Source organism: Esox lucius, chromosome 19 (assembly GCF_011004845.1).
Source record: "Esox lucius isolate fEsoLuc1 chromosome 19, fEsoLuc1.pri, whole genome shotgun sequence".
Lineage (NCBI taxonomy): Eukaryota > Metazoa > Chordata > Actinopteri > Esociformes > Esocidae > Esox > Esox lucius.
In genome coordinates, this window is record NC_047587.1 from 5,150,292 (window position 1) to 5,176,901 (window position 26,610).

At 43.9% G+C, this 26,610-nt stretch overlaps 1 protein-coding gene across 1 annotated transcript; it reads left to right on the forward strand.

The window, feature by feature from the left end:
- Positions 1–313: 313 nt before the first annotated feature.
- tshz3a (teashirt zinc finger homeobox 3a) lies at positions 314–25,856 on the forward strand. The gene is made up of 2 exons (XM_010883350.4): positions 314–700; positions 21,486–25,856. Exons 1-2 carry the CDS (start codon positions 661–663, stop codon positions 24,815–24,817), a joined length of 3,372 nt encoding a protein of 1,123 aa, XP_010881652.2. The 5' UTR covers positions 314–660; the 3' UTR covers positions 24,818–25,856.
- Positions 25,857–26,610: the final 754 nt, after the last annotated feature.

A 26,610-nucleotide genomic window follows, 5' to 3' on the forward strand; every position in this document is an offset into this window, starting at 1 on the left:
GCTATTTAAATAGTAACTGAACCTTTTTTTTATTGTAGTTATTTGAGTGTTTTATATTGTTATCAAATATCTATCTACCTAATATAGTATTTTATTAGTTTAAATATAATAGAAACATATCGGCTTAATTCACTAGGGTCGAAGAATTTTCCTAAAAACTATTCAATTCACCAGTCGTGTAGAGTGTTATTGTTTCCTCGGTCAATAGATTTAGCCCACGCCATTATTTACAGTAAAGAGTGTAGGACTGCCAGTGTGACCATGTCCCTCCCCTATCGAGGTGTAAAGAGTTAACGGGGTAGTGGGTCTGCCCCTTCTCAAGCTTTGAATGACGCGATCATCTCGCTTTCGCTCAACTTTGCGTGTTGCCACGCTATAGAGGATCCTAGGTGGCCTCGTTCAATAACGCTGGCGACCAGTACCCGTGACAGTCAGCTCGCGCGCGTGGGGACAACAGACAGACAGACATTCGCCCCCCACCCGCTCCGACCTGCTTGTTTTTCCTTTTTTCTCGCAGACTTTTCTGTGTTACTTGACAACAATGCTCTTATCTTTCCTACGGATAACACCCACTGTTTCGTGTATGAAGGCGTAATCGCTGTGTAGTGGAGCAGCTCGGATTCTGCGAGACCAAAGACAACTCTTATTTAGGAAACCAACATGCCGCGGAGGAAACAAGAAGCGCCCAAGCGTGCGGCAGGTACGTAGCGTAGGTTACTACGACGAGAGTGGGTTTATTTCTAGCTATAGCATTGTTGTTTTCTATCTCAAGCCCCGTGGATTTCCGTTTCCAGTATTTTCTTCATAGGAGTTCCTGTGCATCCACTCGATCTGTAGGTTAACTTAATTTGTAACACTTTGATGTGAGCACACTATGTCAGGAGTAGACTGAAACACTACTGTAACTGTATCCCATAAATGTTGCCATTCGTTTCCCTTGCTTGGCTACAAAATAGTCATATTTGTCGGGGTGTCACTTATCCAATGTATACCGTAAACTTTTCTCTTCCCATTGTTACAATGAATAGCTTACTTTCACGGCGAACGTTCACCAGCCGTGCTGGAAAAAATTAATTGTGGGAAAACGGTGTTCAGCCTGCTAGAGCGAAATGCCCAAGGCCGTGCCATACTGCCTCTGTTGGGGCTTTGTGAACATTTCATCCAAGCGGCTAACTTTGGAAGTGGGAGGTGGAAGAATTACCTCTTCTTTTTTTCCTTTGGATAAGATAAACAATTGGGTCCAGACAAAGAGATTTTGTGGACTGGAAGAAGCTATAATCGACAGTTGCCATGTCTGATTTGACGGTTGATTGATTGGCTGTCATCCGGCTTTGATCTGTTCCTTCCAGATCTACATCAGGAAATCACTCCCCCATGTGATGCAGCCTCTTGACGTCACATTAAAACCACTTTCAAAGCATTGTGTACTTTTTCCCCCTTCTCCTCTGCTGGTCAAGTGACTCACGAAAAAGCAAGAGGGGTAAAGTGGTTTCACAGTCAGACATCACTGACTCTCTAACACACACATACGCACACATTCCCTACAACACACAGCTTAGAAACACACACACACACACTCTGTGGGTTGTAAAAGGAGACGTGCACTGGGCCTATGTAATTGAGGGGAGGAATGGTTTGCTCTGTCAGACGGACCGGGCCGTCAGGACGGCTTTGTTTCATGTTTGATTTAATTGTCTCTCCTCTGACAGGCCCATTCATCAATGGCTTTAATGGTCAATCAGAGACAGGCTGAGTGAGTGCTCCCATTCTGTTTAGCCATACGCTGGCACAGGCTTTTATTTCATCAAAATGCCCCTGCCTAATGTACATGCTCACTCACTCCCAGGGAGAAAGAGAGCGAGAGAGTGGCTGGGGGGGGGGGCAAACATAAAGAATGACTGAAAGGTTTCTGATTTGAGATCAGTGCAATATGTTATTTTCAAACGTTTGCCTTCCTATCCGTTGGTTTTGTTGTGTCTGTTGATGCAGGATCATGGTGGCCCATTGTAACAGAGATCCATTGTACATTTGTTGTGGAAATGTAAGGAAAGTTTTAAATCCTTCAAATCTTTTGTGCATTCATCCACTGAATCTTTTTTTTTTTGTACATTTTGTTTTACCTCTTAGTCAGTGGGTCTCTTGCAGCTGCAAGTTATAAAGTTGTCAACTGTTCACTGGCACACAAAGGGTGATGATGAATTGATTGCAGCACAGAGCATGATGATGGAGAGAGCAAAGAAAAGGATGACAGATGATGGGCCTTGATTAGGGACTTAGGGGGAGAACCGGCCCACAGCAACCTTGAGAATTGCGTGAAAAATCTCTCTCATCCACTCTCCTCCCCCTCCCCTTTCATCCCTTTGCTTGGCCGGTAGAGAAAGCGAAGTTGTTTTGCTACCTTCATTAGGGTTCACCTAATTAGCTGGAAAGGCTGATGTGGTCTTGACAGGCCTAATGATTGGAGATGACAAGCCTCTGTGTGTCTGGCCTCAACCAACCAGGTTTGCCACCACTTTGATGTAATCAAGTTGATATTACACAGTACCTCCGCTCACGGCGCAGTGCTCGCCTTTGGCTGTGCTGTAACTCAATTTTACGCTGCAGGTGACAAATGACCCAGTATACCTGCATGGGTCAGGTCTGAGTGCTCGCGACAACCAAGGGCAGTCTAACAGGAGAAACTCAAACAGCTGGAGAGGAAACTCCGGATGCTTTCAGGTGGCTTGTAATTATCTTAGGCTCCGTCATTCTGTTAACGAACATTGCGTCTGCGCTGACAAGTAAATGTGCTTTTGTAATAAAAAAAATAAAAATAAAAAAAAGGGGTAATTGTTAAAAGTAGTTATTGTGCTCACAGTGGCATGGTTCGTTTAACTTTGCTTGTTACAGTGGAAGTGCTTTTAGGCCCAGAGGCTATGCTCTTACGCATAACCCTAACTTATGAGGATGGTACCCAGATTAGCGTCCTCACAGGTCGTTGGTGGTTGTGTGGGTGGATGCATGCATGCCTTTCGTTTGATGTGTTTGTATATATGGGAGTTTTTCTGTGCCGGACAGATTTAATATCTCCTACTCAGACAAGCTTAGTAAAATCCGGCCGGCCCCCTGCTCTAATTCAGCCTGTCCTCCAGACATGCTCAAGGGGGTCTGGTCAGCCCCGGCTCTATGCTACAGGTCTCCTGTTTCTGCAGGGTTAGGCCTGTGGCTGCCAATTCAGCTATGCCAGAGTAGCAGCAGTCAGGTGTGTGTGTTGGGGGGGGGGGGGGGGTTGGATGGCAGGAGTGATGAAAGGAATGGCAACCATAGAGGCCCTGGTGAGGAGGGTCAGTCATAGGCCATCGTTCATCTGAACCCTTTTAGCGTTTTAACTCTCTCCCATCCTGCCTCGTCATCATTCATCCTCATGCCGTCCTCGTCGTCACTCCATTGTCCTCACTTCAGGGTCTCTCTTAATTGGACCGGAATGGCCTCAGACGCTGTAGATTGTCTTCACAGCTCGCAGTACAAATAAAACGGAAGCACCCATTGAAATTAAAGGCACACATGCTCCCTTACAAACACGCTTGTAGGCTGACATGGATTATGGAGACCATCTATTGTAAGCATGCAGGCTAATCTAGCGTAGATCACACCGAGACCAAGCGCTGTTTTGGTCCGTGGGTGACCGGGTGTTGTCTGCGTGTGTGTGTGTGTTCTGTAAACGTCTTTACAGGGATGAGGGCGGCAGATGGGATCATTATTGTCCTGCTAAGCAATAGGCAGGACTTGACCATGCCAGGTGAGGCTCGTTTTTTATGCGACCTTAATAAAAGTTACTGCGGTTGGATTCCGGTGGGGTTGATTCATGTCTGCGATCTGTGTGTCTGATAAGTGCATACCTAATGAGCTCTCCCAGCGCCTGCCTGACTGCCCTGCCAAAGAGGAGGAGGAGCGGGGTGGGGAGGGGGGGTGACTGAGTGCTTCCCACAGGTATTGACAGATGCCGTTTTGTTTTTGCCATAGGGTCTGACTACATAAATCCTCCCTCTGTAGTGGTAACAATGCCAGCCTGAAATGTTGGTGAATGAGTGGAAGAGGGAGGAAAGAGGGGCCGTCCTTTTTTAAACCCACTTGGCAGATGTCAGGCCATAGGGCTGCGCTCCAGAAGAGATCTGGATCGGACCGCGTCCGCCGTCCTGGTCTTCCGATAGGGTTTCAGGGCCCTGTAACACTCCCCTGTCTGATGGGGGCCTGGGTAGGTACTTTATAAATACAGTCCCACTATTAGTTGTTGTAACGTAGCTGCGCTTTGGTGACAATTGGGACACCCCCCCCCCCCCGCCCCCCGCCTCTCTCTGGGGGTGATGCGTCAGAGACTACTGGGATGTGTGCTCTTTTCAGGAAACTGAGCCGACTTTGGTCTTCGGGGGTCCTGAAACCGAATCCGGGAGGAGAATAGCCTGGCCATGCCAAAGAGCCGATTTCCTTTTCAACAGAGTCATTTATCACGGACCCACCCTTCGCTCCGGACTCTCTGACATGTGTCATTTATCATACTGGCTTTAGCAGACACACAGGGAAGGGGTGAAATGTGTGGGGGGGGTACACAGAGGGACTGAGAGAAACAAAGACATAGGGGAAAGGATTGCAGAAAGACGGGCGGAGTGAGTAGTGAGTAAATGAGGAGAAAAAGAGAGAGCACAGATTTGGTGAAATTCTCCCCATTTGGGAGTGTACAAAGCGGCAGAGGAGCAGTGGTGGGGGAGGAGGTGTTTTTGAGATTCGGTTACATGAGTTATGTTTCGACGAGTGACAGAATGCTTTTCCGTGGCGGTCTGTGCGTGTTTACGGATGTTTGAAATACCTTGTTTCTTGGATAGGTCATGTGTTTGTGGAGTGTGTGTCAATATGTTTATGTTTATATGAATACATTTGTTATCTGTGTGTCACTACACCACCATGTGTAATGTTGCATGTGTTTGCATTTGCGTAATTGTGTGTGGGTGTGTGTGTGTGTGTCCGCGTGCGCGTAATGGACTATGTGTGCATATGTCTGTAGCCTGTACTGCTAGATGAGCTGGCTGACAGGTATCACTCATGCTGGGCTGGCCTCCAAATGAACCCAAGCTGCTCTGCTCTCCCGTGGTCCTAACAGGCACTCCCCAAGATGGATTCTTCTTTAAAAGCAGATTAATGACGGATACCAGGCATATAGTGTCATTTATCATTGAGGATAATATTTAGGCTGGCCGTGTAGGGCTGTAACCAGAGAGCGCGGCGACCAGAGGCAGGGTGGAAAGCCTCAGACAGACACTCACTGTGTGATGGATCACCATGTTCTCTGTCTGAGTGTTCCTAGACACTCGCAGCACGGCAGTGGTGACCAATCATATTGCCCCGCTCTAATGGCTGATATGATGTTTATCCCTTAACTACACTACCCAGGTTGCTTTGTCCGGAGGATTCTGCTCTCTGAAAAATCTGCTTTTGTCAGCTCTCAGCGTGCCTGCAAATCATTAAGTGGGTACAATGAGCCCCATGACAGAAGTAAATGTGGATGAATAGTTTTAATTTCTAATAATTGTGGTAGTGTAGATTGGAAATACAATGGGGTAGGTATCTGACCGAACCGTCGTCCTTTACTGTGCCCTGAGGAGGTTGGCAGGCGTCTGCTCATCTTTGCTACATGCAGTCACACCACAATCATGAATAAAAGAGTACAGTGAGAGGTCGAGGCAAGGCCAGCTTTGTTGCCACTCATTTTTTTTTTTAAAAGGTTGTTTTGTTTCTGTCTCCTCCTTTCTTTACCCCCCCCACCCCCCACCCCACCCCTTCGTCCCACATCTCACACACTGGTGTTGTTTGATTTATGGTAGCCATCCATCTTAAGGCCCCGTCCATCACCTCCTCGTTGCTAGGCGATCATCACAGCAGCTGTTTGTTGGGAGTGAAGTGGGCCCTGAAAGGTTGGCCCTATGTCCCAGAGGCAGAGACAGATGCTGAGGAAGAGGCAGAGGTAGAGGCAGGTGACCTGTGCTGGAGTCACACCATCGTGTGGTGCAGTTAAAAGATACGGCCCATGGAACCAGCTCTGGTGGTTTGGACTGAAGACAAGTTAACAAAGACAATTAAGTCGCTGTTATGTCACCACAGTTGTACAGAAATGTACAGTTGTGTATAATATAGATTCCTGTTGTACATGGCAGGTCCTAAAATGTTTGATGCAAGAGACAGAGTGATATGGATAGCACAACTATACCAATTGCATAATGGCATCCTGTATTATTGAGCTTGAATTTGTAAAATAGACGTTTAATGTAGGCTAGGTCTGAAGGCCCAGTTTCCCCACAGCTGAACCTCCTCCCCACACTTTTACGTTTGAACTGAACCCATTGCCCCTTATGCTGCACCTGTGTAAGCTGTTTAGGTAGTGTTTATGTTTGTTTACTTTTATCTATGAGTTACTCAGTTATTGGGACCGAGTCTAGTTATGAACATTAATGTGGTAAGCACTAAACATCTGAGGTCTCTCAGATATGTTTGTGGTGTGAGAAATCTTACTGGCCAAATTCAAATGATTGGTCTAAAATGGCTAGCTGCTAACTACGGTCCAACCTATACAGAGTAAAAGAAAATAACAAGGCACTTTAAACTGTATCCGATTACATTTGCAAACCTCCAATTGCATTTCTTATACTTGTCAAGTTGGCCAACATAGGATGATTAGTAAACCAACTGCCTGGTAGAATATTAAACCCATGGTCTTAGTGGACCAACATACAGTGCCAAAATAATTCAGACCTCTGACCAAGTCTCTCATTTTAGTTAATGACAAGTGGTACATTCAAATGTTGTTCTGTTCGATATTTTAATTTAAAAAACTGAAACTGTTGAAATTGGTTTCATGTTTGGATATATATGAGTGTAATAAAAAATAATAAATGTTACTTACATTGGTATTCAACCCCCACACATTTGTATTTGGTAGACCAATCTATCGCTGCAGTAACAGCTTTGAGTCTTCTGGTTAGTATGTACCAGCTTTGCGCATTGTGTCAGAGTGGTTTTGGCCCATTCCTCTTGCTAGATTTGCTCCATATTGTTCAGGTTGGTCTGACAATGCTTGTGGATCTTAATATAGTGCCACAGATTCTCACTGGTCTGCTAGAGGGAAATCATATTTTTGTTCTTGAGCCACTCCAATGTTGCTTGGGCCTTGTCGTTGGTATCATTGTCCTGAATTTCCTCACAAGCTGAAGTTATTTTGCCCCTTCCATTCTTCTATTCTATAAATTGTAAAAAGATGTTGATGATGAAAACGTCCCCATAGCATGAAGCTATCACCACCATAATTCACTGTAGGTATAGGGTATCTTCAGACATAGGCTGCGATCGCTTTTTCAGCCAAACAAATCTTGTTTCATCTTGTTTAAAGCAAATCTTTGTTTAAATCACAAACTTTTAGTGTGTCGTAGCTACGTCGCTGTGAAGCTTTTATTCAAATTCCAGACATGCTTTCAGATGGTGTTTTTTTTTGTAAAAACACCCTCCCATACAAGCCAGTGTTACGCAGGGGTTTCTATGGTTGATGGCTGCAACGTTCCTACACCTTATCTAACGTAGCTTCTTCAGTGTGATTGTTGGGTTTTCTGTTGCTTCTCTCACAAGCCTCCTTCATTGAGTTTCGATTTTCGAGAGTCAGCGTTTTCTTGGCAGTGCCCATGTATTGTCATGCAGCATCCATTTCCAAAAATGAGGATATTTATTTGTATGCCTTTCCTAATCTATACGTTTGTATTAGTGGTTCACTACAACAATGTTGTTTGTTGCTAATATGACCCAATTACACGTTATTCCACATCCATTTAATTTTACTAGCATAATTACTAGGATAATTTTACAACATGCAACATTGTATCCAGACATTAGTTTTTATTTATCCTTTATTTTAGTTTAGGAAGTCCTGCCTGTGGATGTGCCCTGTATCGACAGCGCTAGAAGAAAAAAAACATTAACACACAATTCATAACACAGAAATAATCTTCATGGAAATATTCCTCTATCGCCCATTTGAATTGCCCAAGAGGCACCAATTCATTCAGTTTATAATGGTTTTGGAATTTATTCCAAATGTGAGGTGCAAAAAAGCTGAAAGCTAATTTACCAGAGGAGATTTGAAGGTATCTCTGGAGTTAACCATCACTGAGACTGTGTTGGATAGTTTCTATTTCTGTATGTTATCAGAGAAATAATGTATGGTGACTTCAAAGGCCAACATACTTTCTGATATAGAGAGCAATGATGTGTACTGAAACAGTCACCTATAGTAAAGCATAAGGCATTATGATAAACTGTGTTAAGAGGTTTTAAAACAGAGGTAGAATTCATAAATATATATCACCATAATCAATAATTTGCATGAAAGTCAATTGAACAATTTGCTGTTTGGCATGACCTATTTCTATATAGAAAGCCCATTTTCATCAACATGCTTTTAAAAGGAAAGATTTTCATTCATCCATATGCCCAGGTATTTTCTATGCATCGAGATGTTGAACATGATCATCATCGAGAGTAATCAAACCCAAATTTAGAGGCACCTTTTAATATCCTTTTTTATATTTATATTTTACACAAATCAAAAAGACGAATGCAGGCCGTAGCCCACAAGGAGCCTGGTCAGCACTAACACTGTGTCATCTGCATAGAGATTTAAGTTACAACCTTCACCAGATAGACCAATATAATTTCTGTAAAGGAAAATCAAATTGGGCCAAGAATCGATCCTTGTGGGACAGATTACACTGAGATCTGTCATATATGGGATTTCCAAACCGGCTACAAGCAGCCCGATCTAGGCCCATTGATGATCTAGGCCCATTGAAGATCTAGGCCCATTGAAGATCTAGGCCCATTGATGATCTAGGCCCATTGATGATCTAGGCCCATTGATGATAACTTCCCAATGAGCAACCAGTGATCAACATCAAAGGCTTTTGAAAGATCAATAAAAAGTGCTGCACAGTGTTTCCTGTTATCAAGACTACTTGTCACATCATGTAAAAGCCAAAGACTTGGTGTTGTCCAATCACAGTAGTTAACCGCTGCTGCATTCTGGGAATACAGTGTAGTCAATGTATAAACCTGGGATCACTTCTACTCAGGGTCCAATGTTAACCTTTTTCCTCACTCGTCCTGATGGGCCAGTTGGTCTGAAATCTACTGGCCCGGACTGTATTTTATTGGCCTGAACTGAATTTTTATAGATATAAATTATGTAAATATCATGTCATCAGAGTTGATTTATGCCACAGATTCACGTGTGATATGAGCTGATACAAGCAATTGCAATGTACATCATTACTTCTTAAATAAATTATTATCAAATATTAGCTACTATAAATAGAATTGTCATCTTTGCATGAAATGCTTGCTTATTTGATGTGACATTCAAAATATGAAAATAACATAACTGAGTTAATATATTTATGGTAACACAAATATGGCGTAATACATTCCTTGCAGTAGTTGGTTGACTGTCTTCTTGTGTGTCACTGCTAGCAAGCGCTTAGGCAGGCGTAGTTGACATGACACTTACTGTCCACAAGCCATGTCCGTATGTTATCTCTCCCCGTGTTCAATGGACTAGGCCTTGGACGTGGTCCGTGAATGGTTTCTCTTTCTTCACAACATGATAGGCGGTAGTAATTTGTTTTTCAATTTGGCTACGCGCCACCTCATTCATTCTGAGCAGGCAGACGTTCATTGGTGCAGTCGCAGGGTTGTCAGCAGCTAGTCTGGCCACAGTACACACGATTGGCAGCAGGGATTTAAGAGCACGTTTTCTGTAGCCGTTCGTTCCCTTAATAAATGATGCTGCCTTATCACAATATGAACGGCAGTACCTGTCCCTCGCCATTACAGTTTTCAGCCCACGGAACCTGTTCTTTCCATGAAAACAAAAGTGATCACAGTTGCTTTGCCTCATACGATACCATATTTGGGTCCATCTCTAGAATGCACTATGAACTAGGATTGGTCAAAACAGATGAGCCATTGAATAATATTGGTCAAAAAGACGACACTGGTGCTGTACCACACCAAGGGGGGAGAAGAAGCACCGCAGACTCATTTTAATGCGAGAACAAACAAAAATCGAAGCTGGAAGAGTGACAAATATGACAAGCAAACCTTTTAATAAGATACTGTGAATTTAAATGGGGAAATTTACTGTCTTTGTCTACTGGCCCAACGTTAGGTCTTACTGGCCCCAGGCCATCCTTAATGTTGCACCCCTGCTACTAGTAAAATAAGATGAAAGTCTTTATCATTAAAAATATATTGAAAATACTTAATTTGCTTAGTGCCTGTGCATTTTCCATTGAAAGACTTTGGAACCACCAGTCTGCCATCTTTATTGGAGCAGTCCTTTGTTTTCGTGGGCACAGTAATATTAGTATCGTCAAATATAAATCCTTAAATTATAATTATATTCTTTTTTTTATTCTTAGCCCAGACAAAATGATTTCCTGCAGGCTATATTTGGTTCTCACCTGGTTCATATACATCATTACATACAGCCCTTAACCTTTCTGGGATAAGAGAGATGTCTGTTTTTCCAATCTCCCAGAGCACACTTCCTGCACTACAATCAGTGGGCACATTGTACAGTATTTGTCCATTCATTTGGGGGTGAAGAATAGCCTTAGTGATGGACAGTAACAATAGATTGTCGTGGGCATGTCTTGCTGACCAACCAGGCACAGAGCTTAGTAAATCTTTTGAGGTTATGAGCTATGACACTATTTTTCAGCATTTAGACTTTTGGTCGATTTGTTGTATTACTTCACTGAGCATTGATATAACTCCACTCCGGCTCCCAGAGTAATCCACCTGTAGACTATTTTTCTTTAAGACATTGAGAGACTAATTTACCTTCATCCTGCTGCCTTGTTCATTGAAACACTGGAGGGGAATACTACAGGATCAAGGAGGGCTTAGCCTAGAATGAAATGCTAAGCATAAAGGGATTTTATTTTAGTTTCTCCACTGATCTCCAGACAGTTTGACAGAAACAAACAAGGCTGTTATTGTATGAGGCGATTCCAGCGTCACGGACATTACATTTGCATGCAAAATCAAATCTTTGATGTCTCACAGAATGAATTCAACCTTTGATGTCTTTGTCTATAACCCTTGGGGTAGTGTATAACCGAAAAAGTTGAATTCTCAGTATTAGTATCAAGGAATTTAAGCTAATTTAAGGCGCTAGAGATGTTTATATGTAATTAACAACTTTACATGAAAATTAAAATATTAGCAAAACTCTGAGATCGCATTGGATTGCTTTTTCAAATCAAAGGCTTGGCTGTAAAATATTGTCATTTTCCATTATTACTATTACATCCTATAACAGAACTGTTATAGGATATTAAAACCAGTTGGCAGATTTTCTGATCAAAATATATCATACCAAATGTTTTTTTAATTTGTTTTTTTTTTAAAAGATCAACAGAAGGAATATAGTTATGATCACAAAATGACAGTGCTCCTGAGTTATTTCCCCCAGTGCTATATATGATGCAAAATGGCTATTAAAAGATCTGGCATGTGTGGCATGTGTGGGATCAAAACTTCAGCTCATCCCACAGGTTTTCAATGGGGTTAATGTCAGGTTACTGGGTGACCATTACAAAATCTGTAGTCTGTAAAACAAAAGAGTGCGGATCTGCCCTGGATCATTGTCCTGCTGGAAGATCCGGACAATGCCAGAGGTAGCAGACTTTGGTCAAACATTTCCTGGTACTTGACAGAGTTCATGATGCCATGTATCCTGACAGGATTCCTAAGGTGTTTGGAACTAAAACTGCCCCTCATAATTACATCCACCATCATACTTCAAATTATGAAGTGTTTCTTTTCTTTTCAAGTCTATCCTGCTTTATATGCCAATTCCACTTCTCACGTTTGTAGCTACAATTCTAAATTACTTCTGAATATAGGACCTGGTTCCAGATAGTCAAATCTATCTTAATAAGAGTATAGGTTTTCTTCTGGCCAGACATCCAACTAACTTGCTGGCACAGAAGTGGCATCTATTGTTTATCTGATCTTTCCCATATTTATAGAATTATGACCTAGGAGATTGGCATGTGTGTCACCTCATATTTATACCCAAGTGAAACAGGAATTCATCACATTTACTTGGGGTGCACATAGTGAACCATGTGTTTTTAATTAAGATTTTTTGTTTTTCTTTAATAATTTTATCTGAATTACAGGTTCAATTTCTCTCATCACAAAATGTAGTGCCATGTCTATTTTAGAAAAATATTTTTTATTTTTTCCCCTCAAAGATTTCAGTTTGTTTTTCAATTGAATTGTTCACATTATAGGTCACATTAAAGGTGAAAAAGGTTGTGACATGATTTATCTTTTCACCAAAACCTGGCATTTTAACAGGGGTGTGTAGAATTTTTATATCCACTGTATGATAAATTATCCATCAGATTTCCAAATGTTATGGATGTGTATCACAACACATAAAAAGGATATTGAAAATGAAAGCCAGAAATAGGTTATAGATCACATAACACATTGATGAAAATTGCATTTAGGAGATATATTTCCAAGATGGCCCTATCCATATAAGGTGCTTTGTTATAATGCATATTTCAGTATCTTTATAAGACTAGAACATGCAAACACTTTAGTTTGGTCGTGACTGATTCCTTTAACACTGTGAATGGAAAACCAAGTCCTATATAAACTGATAAAATGTAGTCTGCATTAAAGCATACATTGTAATGATTATCAAAAACTCCATGGTTTTATTTGGAAATTACTTTTAAGGTGGACCTAAATGTGGAGAAACATTTGGACTCATTCCAAACTATTTTAAGACTCATTCAAATATTGGGAAACTGAAGCTTGTAGAAGATGGTGGTTTGTGGTTGTATGATTAATGCTGAGGTGACTTCCTGCCTGGAGGTTAGAAGTGTTTTTAAGGCTCCTTCCTGTCTGTAAGGGTTCCCTGCTGTGGAGCTGTGTTGGTTAAAGGGTGATAGGGCCCACTAAAAGGACACATGTCAAAAATAAGAAACAACATGGCCAAGGAGTGACACATCCTTTAACTCTCTCCACTCAGTGCTCCCTCTACTGTATTGTTATCTACCAACTCAGGATCCTCAAATGGCTTTGCCACATAAAATAATATCTTGACTTTTCGGACTTAGATTTTTTCTGTTTCACAATGCAGGCTTTATTGTTCAAATCTTCTTATTCCTTTCAGTTTCAGTACTGATGGTCTGAACAGCTAAGTACTAGTGACCAAATTGGATTTGTGTGCTCAGACTATGTCTCAGACTTTGTCAATATGCTGACATGGCTACGCTAGTTGTCATGGTAATTGTGGGTGTGTCTGCAGTGGCATGAGCTGAATGGTGTGGCTCATGCATCTTCTCACACAGACGTCATTATGTAGCAAGATAAGGTGACAACAATGCCTGCCATGCTTGTTGTTGGTTTCAATAAAAACAAATAAAGTATTTAAAAAAAGAACACTTGGAATGACATGACATGTTTCTAAGCAATTAATAAACAAGTTAAATACCAAATCAAACTGTCAACAGAGTAGCTAACCGGCAACAATGTGTTGAAAGACTGAGATGGAACCATTCAGTGGCCATGATTTTATATCTGGTTTCAAGCAACATATTAATGTAGTTTAAATCTGTGTTTTCGTGCCTGTTCCCTGTTGGCTGCAGAGTTCAGGAAAACTCTGATTCAAATCAGATACATGAAATAAATTGGATTGCAGTCACTTAAACCCACTGAGCTAGCTTAATTCTTTATATCTTAAGCTAACTTAAATATTTAAATCTTAAGCTAGCTTAAATATTTAAATCTTAAACTAGCTTAAATATTTAAATCTTAAACTAGCTTAAATATTTAAATCTTAAGCTAGCTTAAATATTTAAATCTTAAGCTAGCTTTATTGTTTTCTTAAAAATTTAGTGATAATGTTAAATTAATGTTTAACTAAACTGCTCCACCCAATTCTTCTTACTTGCACCGCTCTATTTTTAACTCAATCTGGTTGTTTCAGCTGGACATCACCTGGTCCCGTAACAGTGAAGCTGTTATTGTCTCATGGGTGGTACAATAGCTAAACGAAGAGCTTAATAATGGCATCCATTTTCTATGAATAGCCATTCTTCCTTTTTTGATGCTCACCGTTCAGCTCCTGTGGCTAGCTACAAGTTATGTCATGCGGTGGTTATGGTGCCGACTACGGTAATAGTGTCTTGATTACACATCCTGTTTTTCCCCTGGTGTGTGTGTGACTTGGCTCCCAGCTCAACTGCCTGTTTCCCCAGCTGTGTGGAGTGAGGTGATGACTGTAGCCGGTGAAAGGAGCAGGGCCCTGTGGAACAACCGACAACCAACACCATCCTCACATCCTTTAATTGTCCGAACTGATAACTTTTTATTCAAATGAGAATCCAGCTTTAGCATTTGTCTTGCCTCCATCCGTTAACACACTTACCAGTCCAGATTCCTCTGGCATATTGTTACTGAAGATAAACTAGGGTGTACTGCTTATTGAGACATGCTCTTTGATTATATTATCTGCTATCAGAAGAGAGGGCCTGGTTTAGCTTCTTTTCCATTTGTTTATAGTCACAGTACCTGTTTGTCACGTCTCTTTCCTGTTTCTGATCATCAGAATAGAATTGCAGCATTTATTTAAATGTAACTATTCCTTGTGCATGTGGCCCTAATGTTTATGAAGATGATACTCTACAGGAATGCTGCGTTCGTGCCAACATGTCACAGTGTTTTAATAATCGCCTGTATATGCGCATGATGCAACTGACAACTAACTACATTTGTATTTTGTGGGGGTGTGTTTGAGCTTGTGTGTTCATGAGTGATTGTAAGTTGAAATTCTCAGCTGTCTTTCAGTCCGTTCAACTTAGTTATGGAAGGCAGCCTTTTGCATGGTCATTGAATGCAGCCTTATTCAATGCTTAACTGGCTAATCAGAGTGTTTAGTGTGTACATTCATGTACTGTATTGAGTGCATAACATCCCGCACTGCTCTGGATTCCTCATTCTTTGTTTCTTCACAAATCTATTTACCTGGTTACCTGGCCTCTTTGGGAAACTAGTGCTCAACTGTTCTTTGCGGTGTGACCAGTCCAACCAAGGATTGTTCAGTGGCTATTTTCAGCATTTCTGTTAAGTTCAGTTTGACTTTATGGTGTGCAATTTATTGCATGAATCAAGGTTAACTTTATTAACAATGGTTTTGACATTGACTAGCAAATTAGTACACCTGCTGCCTGGCCAGCTCGCAGTTAGATCTCTTGCTGTTTAGCTGGTGGAATATTGAAGTGTCTTTGCTAGCTAATGCCCTAACAGCAACACTTTTGCTTTAATCCAGCAAACCCTGGGCTAAACCCAGATTTGGTTTGTTTGGCTAAATAACGGCGCCATCATTAAGGAGATGATAGCCAGCAAATTACCTAGCGTCTATATTTGTCCTACTTTCATTACACCGAAATTAGGACTGCATTTATTATCCACCACCCAGGTAGTGTCGTTCTAAGCACATGAAGAATATTGTAGAGCCTCCTGGTTGAGTCGGAGTAGATGTGTCTTTCCACAGGCACATGATTCGGACAAATCTGGAAGTGAGGAAAGTGGCACATCTACATCAAGCCAAAGCCTCTCAGAACAAGAGATGGATTGCCTTCCTGAAATAGAATTCCTTTCCTCTGCTTAGTTAGTGCTGCCTAGACAGACAGAAGGTAGCTTCCCTCGAGGCAATCAAACACGCTGCCACCAAACTTGGTGTTGAATGTCCCACAGCCCTCCCACCTTCCAACAATACTAGGATGGATAGAATATCCTCTAAATACTATTCCTCACCTGTCCAGTGTTGTGTTCTGGCTGTCCCAGGCTGTCTTTGAGTCTTTCTTGGTGGAGCCACTGTACTCACCTTTTGTCTGTGACTGGGGTTATCAGGTTGGCTCGGCTCTCCTCCCCTGAAGCCTTCCCTGACCGAACACGTTGACCTGAAAGGTCTGACCTCTTCTTACTCTGACCTAAGCTTGCACATCGCAACACCCAATTCACTGCCACTGTAACTTCTGCAAGGTTCTCCTTGAACGTGGCTGCCTTATTCTCTGTTAACCTGACAAGCTAAAGATCTTTATGACTCCCAGGTAAACTGGGGCACCTTTGACAGGGAAAAGCTAATGGAGTTCACCTTGCTAACTATGCCACTCTGACCCCCTTGTGTCCTGCTGAGGCTTCTGAGAGGGTCAAGGTGCACGAGACAGCAATGGCTCTCTGGCCAAACAACATGGGTGTATCTTATAGGTCAGGTTTGCGGTTGGATTCAGTTCCGCCAAACAAGTTGTTAACCACAGTACACCTCAAAGATGCTTATTAACTTATCTGACTTAATCTTAGGTTTGCCATTAAGGGCGTAGCCGACATATCTCACCTTGTCCCGGCCTTTGTGGGCAAAGTTTGTCAGCATTTTTGGAAATGTGCATTAGTAAGTATGTTGGTGTTTGTGTACACCTGTTGTTAATGAATGCATTTGACAAATAGGATTCCATTTTGGTACCTGCTTACTTTAGGTTTTAGGATAAATAATGCCAAATACTTACTGACCACCAACAAAAATCTTTTTGGTATTGTCTTTGGACTCAGACCTGTCGAGACACCACTGGTTCTCTGTGCTTCATCTGCTAGCAAATGTGTTACTACAGGGATGAGGTTCTTTAGCTCTTGCCTCCATTCATATTGGGCGATCATGTCCTGGTCAGGTTAAAAAGTATGTCCACAGTTATGTATCATAGCTGTCACAGGGGAACTTGCTCCTGTCACCAGTCTCTGGTGAGAGATCTTGCTATGGAGCAGCAATGTTTGTTGTCTTTAAAAGCTATACATATTCCAAGCAAACTGAACTGCAGATTTAATGTAATGTGGAAATCCCCTACCAAAACACTGGTGAGTTCTTCCTGTGTTATGCTGGCATTATGATATGGCTACATTTATCAAGCTCTTTCTGTATGCACAACAATGATTCCTCCCACAGCAAAGGGATCTGCTGTCCCAGGTGCAAGGCTAGATATCCCACTCTTACCTCTAGCTAATGTGTCTATGAGCCTGAAATTGGGAACCAAAATTCAGGGGACAGCCTAAAAAGACCTTTGTGCAGTGTCCAAAATTAACTTATTGACTAACCTGTCAAGGGGACTGGTAAATAAAAAAAATCCACCAGCCACACATTTTTTTGACTGGCCAAAATAAAAAAATTTGTGTCACACACAACTACTAGTTGTAGTTAGTAGTTTGTGTCACACACAACTACTAATCACTACAGCTTAAACCTCATACTGTAGCCAGCCTCTTGAAACTCTTCTCCTAACCTCCATTTCTTACACACAATGTTTTATGTGATTCAGATCTTTCCTATCTTAATAATATTTTTAAACTATTTCTTGAAATTCTCTAAGCATGTTTGTTATTTTTGCCCTGCTCCTGGAGATCAACTGTCCTGGTAGTTTTCACTCCAACACCATGTACATGTTGCATCATTGTTATTTACTGTTCAATTATTAGTCAGGTGTGCTAAGTTAGGGTTGGAGTGAAAACCACCCGGAAAGTAATATTGAAATGAATGAGGTATTATTAATTTATTTTTAACATTTTATTAAAAAGTTTTGTCAGTGAAATTTTTTAGGCTTTGTGGTCGCCTTGCTAACATAGTTTCCATCCGTGGCCTCCTACTCTGAGAGGTAACGGGTTATGCGATTTTCCCTTTTTCCATGGTTTTACAGAAAATATACCCATTATCTAGCTATAATCATTCACAAAACTAAAACAAAGGCAGCAGCATTAACATAGCTAACTTCAAAAAGTATTGACAACCAAGCTAATAGCCTAGGTAGAATCTTAAGTCTGCGAGATTTCTGTAGTTTCAAATATATTAACCGTTTCACCATCAGTGCAGGAACGATTATCTTACGGGGCTAGCTATTAGCTACCAGACAATTCTGCCCCAGATCTGAAGAACACGTTTGTCAAAACCAGATTGGTATAATACGACCAGTTTCGCTGCTTTGCACAGTGTTCCTTCAAAAATTACACGCATATTTTCTCACCGAATTAATGGGTGGATTTCAATGTATTTTCGTCCTTTTCTTCTTGGGCGGGCAGAAAGAACATTTGGGCGTTCCGCCAAGAGTTTATATAGCAGAGACATCCCTGGAAATTAAGGATCCACATGAACATTTCTGTTCGCCAATGCAATTCAGTTCCTAACTTTCACCAGAGACATTTAATAAGAGACACTCGTTCGCAAACGTCCCATCACTAGTAGCTAGCAGCAGACTGGTGTCAATTGAGCGATGTCGAGTAGCTGATGACCCATGAAGTAAACAGTGCCCCGAAAACAATGTGCACAAGAGACAGTCTGTGGCTGGCAACCATGATTCCTTTTTTCCAAGCCACCATGACTGATATTTTATTACGTGACTATTTTGCTACAAAAAATGTTTCCCGCCAGTGTAGCCTTCTAAGATCTACTCGCCAAATGGGAAATCCACCTGCATTTGGCACTTGGCAGGTGTTCATTTCTGACGCTGCCCTTATGCATTCTCGGTTTATCCTTCATGGACACAGGTTTTCCCCCAACTACTTGAAGGTTACAACACATCCTGAAGGGCATTCCAATTACTTTTATTAGTGAAGAGACAGAGTAGTTCCCTTTCCCCGCTTGGCCCTTCTTAGCTCTCCAGAGCACCCACCCCTTTACATGTTTTGTCTGGTTTCTGCAATGGTCATTTAAATGGACAGGACTAATCTATTCATGGTTAGTGGTTAAGAAAATTGGGATTTTTAATGGGAATCTTTTTTGGGGGGGATAAAAAAAAGTTTGTGTTTATTTTGCTGTTTCTGTGTGAAGCGGGATTGAGAAGTTGAATTTGTGAAAGTCTCGTACACCCACTACCCCAGCCCACGACCAAGAGTCATTGACTTTTGGAAAACCTGATAATCCTTGAGATTGTTGCAAGCTCTCTGTTAAGGTTCCTTCCAGGTGTATTCTTATTACTTAATCCATTATTTTTTGCCGAATGAACCCAACAAGTACCCTTCATATTTTATTAGAGTGATAAATCACCTCTGTTGTCAGTCAAGCCAGGGAGAATAATTGGATGGTGGTTGTCACCCACAGTGATGAATGATCAGACATTGGGGAACAAATTAACAGAGAGTGCTCAGATGTAATGGCTGTTGTTTTACATTTTAAATTGCCTGGGAGCGTTGACTGCTGGTCGCTCGTTTTTATTGTTAGGCCCTTTTGGCCCACATCTTAGCCTCAAGTGCTTCATTTGGCTGTTTAGACTAATGCAGAGTTACCTACAGTAGGTTATGTCTTTGTTTCCATATCAACATTCTTTGAGGAGATTGTAATTCTGATCCATTTTCACTCTTTGAAAAATTGTAGGACATTCTTAATGGTTGGCTTATAAAAATAGTGGTCATATATTTGGAACAGGTTTTTGAAGAAATACATGAGAAATGACAGGCCAACATATAAGCAAAACCTAACCTGCTTTCTAATGCCAGAGTCATAACCTTTGTGATTAAACGTGACATCTCTGACCGGCTGCTCTGGATTCAAAGACATTAACATAGATACCTTATCCTGACTCTATTTCCATCTTAAAATGAGACACTAACACAAACACTAGATTAGTTTAGATGAGAGAGAGGACAACTGTGAAATCTGCCCTGCCGGTTCGCCCGCCAAGCAGTGAGCGGTTTACCTCTTCAGAATCCCCCTTTACATTATCATAATTGTGTCCAGGACATGAGAGGCCGGGGAAGTGATCATGTCATTTTATTTCCACCCTGCTTGGTCCTCTTTACGAGCTGCGTACGAGTGGTGTGCCAAGCCCTGCCAAGCGCACATGGGCCGGTGACATCTTTTGATCAGGGTTGTCGCAGGCGATCAGCGGAGACTGACAGGTAATGGATACCCAATGACAAACCAAATCTACTAGCAGGATGGGAGACTATGCCGCACCTGCCAGGTTCCCATTAGACTGGCCCTCTCAGTGGGGCTGACTGCCTGCCTGCTGACACCCACCACCCCCAGGGCCCACATCAGATCAGAGCCCGCCGTTAGCTGTCCAGCCACTCCTCCTGGAGATTGGCTGTTAGCTTGGGAAAGGGGAGTTATTTCAGCAATGACATTTTTGTTTAGACTGGACATGTTTGTGTTTTTGTGGGTTAAGGGCTCTGATGGGGAAAGTGGGCATGCTCTGTGCAAGGACTGTAGGCTAGCCTGCCTCAATAACTGTCATTAGTATACAAGATAGTTTGAGCACCTTTTGCTCATTCTGTCAGAGAGAGATTTTAGGATGTTTCCGTGGGGGCGGGGGGGATCTGTCCACAATAGAAGGGATTAAAAGGGAAAGGACAGATGGAAGAGGCTGAGTCAGTGTCCAAACCAGCCACTCAGTACCAGGGCCGGAGCCATTTCATTTCAATTCCAGTCAATTCAGGAAGTAGACTAATTGTCAGAATTCTCTTCCAGTTAGAACACATTGGGACTGGAGTTGAGTACACCTTTAGGTTTGAGTGTAACCAATGTGAAGTTGACCTCAACCCTTCCAGGCAAATGCGCATACACAGGCACACATGCATGAAAAACCAATCACCTGTTATGGACACACCGGGATACTGCTCCCAAAAGCCTTCCTACCCAGCCTTCTGCGATACTTGTACCCCATCACTCTTCATAATCTCCTGTGACTAACTCACTTCATTCTAGATGACTTTGAAAGATTTAATTCTCAAACATTTTAAATAGTCTTATCGCCATCTTTTAGTAATGAGTGAAAGTTCCTTCTTAATGTGTGTGTGTGTGTGTGTGTGTGTGTGTGTGTGTGAGTGCGTGTGCATGCGTGTGTGTGTGTGTGTGTGTGTAAGGACACAGAAGAGAGGCAGATGAAGAGGCGTCAGACATATTAAGTGACAGATGGAGGTTGATCCAACTCATTTATTACCCCAGAGGAGAATGCCATGGCGTGATTGGGCCTCATTAATTTCAGATTTAGCTTTCATTTCAAGCTGTTGCGCCGTGAGATAAATAAAAAGACACATTATATTTTTGCCAAGATATTTCTTTTTAGTTTTTCCCCCACAATAAACAAAGGAAATGAGAGTGAAGAGCAGCACTGGTTAGTTATGGGTGTCCGGGGTAGTATACAGGCTAGTCTTGGTGAAAAACTACACCTTAATGGTTGATGAGGTGAAATAGAAGGACTGTAATTCCTCAACTCGGCTACCTGACAGATGGCTCATTTATCCCTGCTAGTCCTCAGGCACCCGTAGAAGAGAAACTTTCTCTACAGTAGTTCGAAGAACACCCTGTGTTCACTCTAGCTCTCTTTTTTTTTCTGTTCTCCCTCCAGCCTATTCTCCAGAGGAGTTGGAGGAGATGAAGGAGCATGCGTTGGAAGAGGAGGTGGAGGAAGAGGACGTGGACTTCCCAGAGGAGGGGGAGGGCACAGAAAAGGACCTCTTCACCACGGAGCCACTGGGTGACCAGGATTCAGTCGCAGGGACGGAGGTCTCCGCTCAGGAGATGGACAGCGAATCGCATGTGAGCGAGGCCAGCGACCTGCTGTCAGACTTTGAGACGGCGTCATTCAAAGCCGAAGAGGTGCCTGCCAAAGAGCCTCAGAGAGTAGCGGGTTTGGAGAGCCCCCCCCCTGGCGTCAACGCTCCCTTGGCCCAGGACACCCTAGAACAGATGAAGGCAATCTACTCCAGTTTTCTGACCAACTCCTACTGGTCACCCCTGAATTTTAACCCCACTCCAGCACAGACTCTGACCCCGACCGTTGTGGAGAAGCCACCACGGACTAGCAGCACTAGTAGCAGCAGTAGCTGCAGCAGTAGCTACGACTGGCACCAGTCGGCGGTGGCCAAGTCCCTGCAGCAGCGGGCCTCCCAGAGCCGCCACACCCCCTCCTCGGAGCCCAGCCTCTTCAGCACGGTGCAGCTCCACCGGCAGAACCCCAGACTGTACGGCAACATCTTCACTGGCGCCAGCAAGTTCCGCTGCAAGGGCTGCAGCGCCGCCTACGACACCCTGGTGGAGCTCACGGTGCACATGAATGAGACCGGCCACTACCGCGACGACAACCACGAGAGGGGTGCCAACGGCTCCAAAGGCCGCTGGTCCAAGCCTCGCAAGCGCTCCCTGCTGGAGATGGAGGGCAAGGAAGACGCCCAGAAGGTGCTGAAGTGCATGTACTGCGGCCATTCCTTTGAGTCCCTTCAGGACCTAAGCGTCCACATGATCAAGACCAAACACTACCAGAAAGTGCCTCTGAAGGAGCCCATGGTCCCAGTGGCAGCCAAAATGATTTCCAGGAAAAGAGCTCCCCTCTCTGGGAGCCTAGACTTCCCTGGATCCCCACGCGGAAGAGAGGTGACCCCCAAACCCAAAGTATCCCTGGGTGATCCCAGCGACCACTCCCATAAGTCATCCAACCCCTACAGCACTCCCAACAATCGCTTTGGCCACCAGAACGGTGCCAGCTATGCGTGGCAGTTTGAATCACGCAAGTCCCAGATCTTAAAGTGCATGGAGTGTGGGAGTTCCTACAATACCCTGCAGGAGCTAACTGCCCATATGATGGTGACGGGTCACTTCCTCCGCGTCACCAACAGTAACCCCCTCAGTAGGAGAGGAGGCAGGTCTGTCGCAGAGGCTGCCCCCCCCAGCCCTGTCCAGTCCACAGACTCTACTGAGGAGAGGGTTCAGTCGATCCCATTGGCTCCTTCTACATTCTCTCCTCCTCCTGCCGTATCACCTCCAGCCATGTCCCCTCCTCTCAAAGACATTAAGAAGGAGGACACAGAGGAGGAGTGTACCATGGACGCGATCAGCCGCGACAAGCAGGTGTCGAACAGGGACGGGGACGTGGAAGTGGAAGAAAAGTTTGACATCTCCACCAGGTATGACTATCTAACGGAGGAAGACCTGAAAGAGAGCCCCAAGGGCGGCTTAGACATTCTCAAGTCCTTGGAGAACACAGTGACTTCAGCCATCAACAAAGCTCAGAGTGGCAACCCCAGCTGGGGGGGGTACCCCAGTATCCACGCTGCGTATCAGTTTCCCAGTTCCCTGAAGCTCCCTCAGGGCTGCACTACTGAGAAGAGTTCCCCTCTCAAGTATTTTACTGGAGCAGAGGGTGTACTCTCCTCCCTCAGCAAGATACAGCCGCTCATCTCTCCACTGGGAAGCCAGAGCCCTCCGTTCCCCCACCTGAACAACTTCCAGGCCATGGAGGAACTGGTGAAGAAGGTGACGGAGAAAGTGGCCAAAGTTGAGCGGAGAGTGAAGAGCGAGGAGTCGCCCAAGAGAGCAGAGCACCTTTCCCCCTGTAGCAGTGAGGGGGCAGAGTCTACCCCCTCAGACTCCCCCCAGGAATGGAGGCCGGTGACCCTGGCTAACAGTGACAGAGGTAGCCATGGCAACAGAGTCTCACCGTCCGAGGCGGAGAGCAGGAGAGGGGCGGTCCAACCGCCAGCCTCTGCTCTAAACTGCAGCGCGGCTATCATAACCGGACATGCCCCTCTGGAACAGCCCTTTGTTAACCCTTTAAGTGCTCTTCAGTCTGTGATGAATGTCCACCTGGGGAAGGCTGCCAAGCCCATCGTTCCCAGTCAGGACCCTCTCAGTCTGCTGTCCAGATTGAGTCAGAGTATGGCCGAGAGGGCTGCTGTGGCCGCCACCCCAACACACTCCAAAAAACAATCAGAGCCTGCGGCTTTTAGTAGTGTCTGCCAGTCCAGCAATGACCAGCCCATGGACCTGACTAAAGGAAAAAGTGACCGAGGGGGCTCTATGGGCTCTGCTCCTCTGACTCCCTCATCGACAGCGTCCTCAGTCTCCCCTGTCTCAATGATGACACCTGCCAATATGACTGTGGTCTCTCCCTTTGCGTCCAGCAGCCCACTCCAAGAGAACGCCCTGTCGGACATCTCCGACATGCTGAGGAACCTGACTCAGTCGGCACACGTCTCGAAGCCCGTTTCGCGGACCCGTATCACGGAGCGAGTCGTGGATGCGGTGGGCCCCACCGCCCCAGAGGAGGCGGAGGGGTCCATGGCCAGTAAGCGTAAAGGCCGCCAGTCCAACTGGAACCCGCAGCACCTGTTCCTCCTGCAAGCCCAGTTCTCCTCCAGCCTCCGACAGACGTCTGATGGCAAGTACATAATGTCTGACCTGAGCCCCCAGGAGAGAATGCACGTGTCCCGCTTCACGGGCCTCTCCATGACCACCATCAGCCACTGGCTGGCCAATGTAAAGTACCAGCTGCGGAGAACCGGCCGGACCAAGTTCCTCAAGAACCTAGACTCGGGCCACCCGTTGTTCTTTTGCAGCGAGTGTGCCTCACAGATCCGGACCCCTACTGCCTACATATGCCACCTGGAGGCCCATCTGGGCTTCAGACTTAAGGACCTGGCCAAGCTTGCTCCAAAACAGACCCTGAGGGACTCCTTTAAAGGTGGATCCGATAGACCGCCCCTCCTGGATCCCTTCCTCGTCTCTCCTCCGCCCGCTTCACAGTCCCAAGAGTTGGGAAGTGGGACTGTGTACCATTGCCAGCTGTGCATACGGAAGTTTGCTAGTAAGCATGCCATCAAGCTCCACCTCAGCAAGAGCCACGGGAAGTCCCCAGAGGACCACCTCCTGTATGTCTCTGAAATGGAGAAACACTCGAAGTAAAATGTACATTACTTCACAGAAACATTTGAGTGCTGTCAGCTATGGACATACTGGAATATAAGCTGTTTAAAAAAAAAAGAATACAAAACACGTCAAGGAAAAAAAATTAATTGTGTGACAGAAATGCACAATGATGCCATTAACTACTGTTAAATATCAGCACAAGGTGTTTACATCCATAGCCTATGCTTAATTGTCTGTATTTTTCTCTATTTCGAAAGACATTCATTTCAAATGTTGAAGATTTACGCAGTGTTAAAGGAATAGTTTGCCCAACTTACAAATGTACATGTTCCCTTACCTTTTACCGCAAGTTGTCTTTTGTCCAGGAGAGAAAACATTTTAGTGGTTTTGTAATTTTGGTGATTTCTACCTTTGCTGAAAATAGTAATTTGAGGTTTATTACATTGTAATGTATTTTATTTTCTATGTGAAGTTGATTGAAAGGTGTTGGCTTTTTGTTGAACCACATGTATGCAGTTACCAGTTAACAGTTTAAAAGTTTGGTACTTTGCTACAGTTTTTATTTGGTGTGTGTGTGTGTGTGTGTGTGTGCGCGCGTGTGTGCGTGTGTGCGTGCGTGCGTGCGCTGATTATGGCATTTTTACTCTAAGAGAACAGGTAAGAATCTAGCAGTACTCTCCGGTAGATGTTTTGAATCAGTTCAACAGTAGGTTGTTGCATCACATTTTATTATATTCGACAGTTGTTTTGTTTTTTTGCATTGCGGATTTGTGGAATCTGCAGTATTACTTATCATCAAGTCAGGGGCCCTCAATCCAGGTCAATGTAAAAATGTATATACACTATAGGCTTACCACTTGCTGTTTAAGTTATGCATACTTGTTATATTTCCTCATTTAAAAGGACTATGACTATCCACTGGTGCAGAGCCTTTGAAGAAAAATTACATTGTTTTGCACAATAGTTTTATAAATGTTACTTGATTAAACAAATATATATATAAAATGGAACTTTGTTCATGCCCTGTTGCTTCTATTATTAAATTGACTTAAATTGCTGCACACAACTGTTCTCTGTGTTTTTCAAATATTCAATACTTATTAGACCTGAAGTTATTTTATTATTGCCAATTCTAAACACTCCCCAGTACCAAAGAGTGTCTGCCACAACAACCACAACAGTCAGACCAAACATCTGAAATCTAGTTCTGTGTGTGTGTTTGTGTGTGCGTTTGTGTAAGCTAAGAGCAGAGTGTGTTGCACTGAGGCGTCTGCCAGGTGTTGTGTGCTGCATGTTAACCACCAGATGTTCCTGAAACGAGTCACTGGAGGAGAAAGCAACAGCAGGCAGAGTGTGCTGGTTACCAACAGGGCTCCAGTACCATCATCATGAGGCAGCCGTGGAAGGAGGCAGTGGAGCTGGTTACCAACAGGGCTCCAGTACCATCATCATGAGGCAGCCGTGGAAGGAGGCAGTGGAGCTGGTTACCAACAGGGCTCCAGTACCATCATCATGAGGCAGCCGTAGAAGGAGGCAGCAGAGCTGGTTACCAACAGGGCTCCAGTGCCATCATCATGAGGCAGCCACAGAATGAGGCAGAGGAGCTGATTACCAACAGGGCTCCAGTACCATCATCATGAGGCAGCCGCGGACAGAGGCAGAGGAGCTTGTTACCAACAGGGCTCCAGTGCCATCATTATGAGGCAGCCGCGGACAGAGGCAGAGGAGCTTGTTACCAACAGGGGCTCCAGTGCCATCATCATGAGGCAGCCGTGGAAGGAGGCAGCGGAGCTGGTTACCAACAGAGCACCAGTGCCATCAACGAGGCA

Bases quoted from the DNA above. Each gene is read 5' to 3' on its own strand.
- tshz3a (XM_010883350.4), top strand. From the start codon at position 661: ATGCCGCGGAGGAAACAAGAAGCGCCCAAGCGTGCGGCAG. The intron at 701-21,485 runs GTACGTAGCGTA...TTCTCCCTCCAG, and splicing joins AGCGCCCAAGCGTGCGGCAG to CCTATTCTCCAGAGGAGTTG.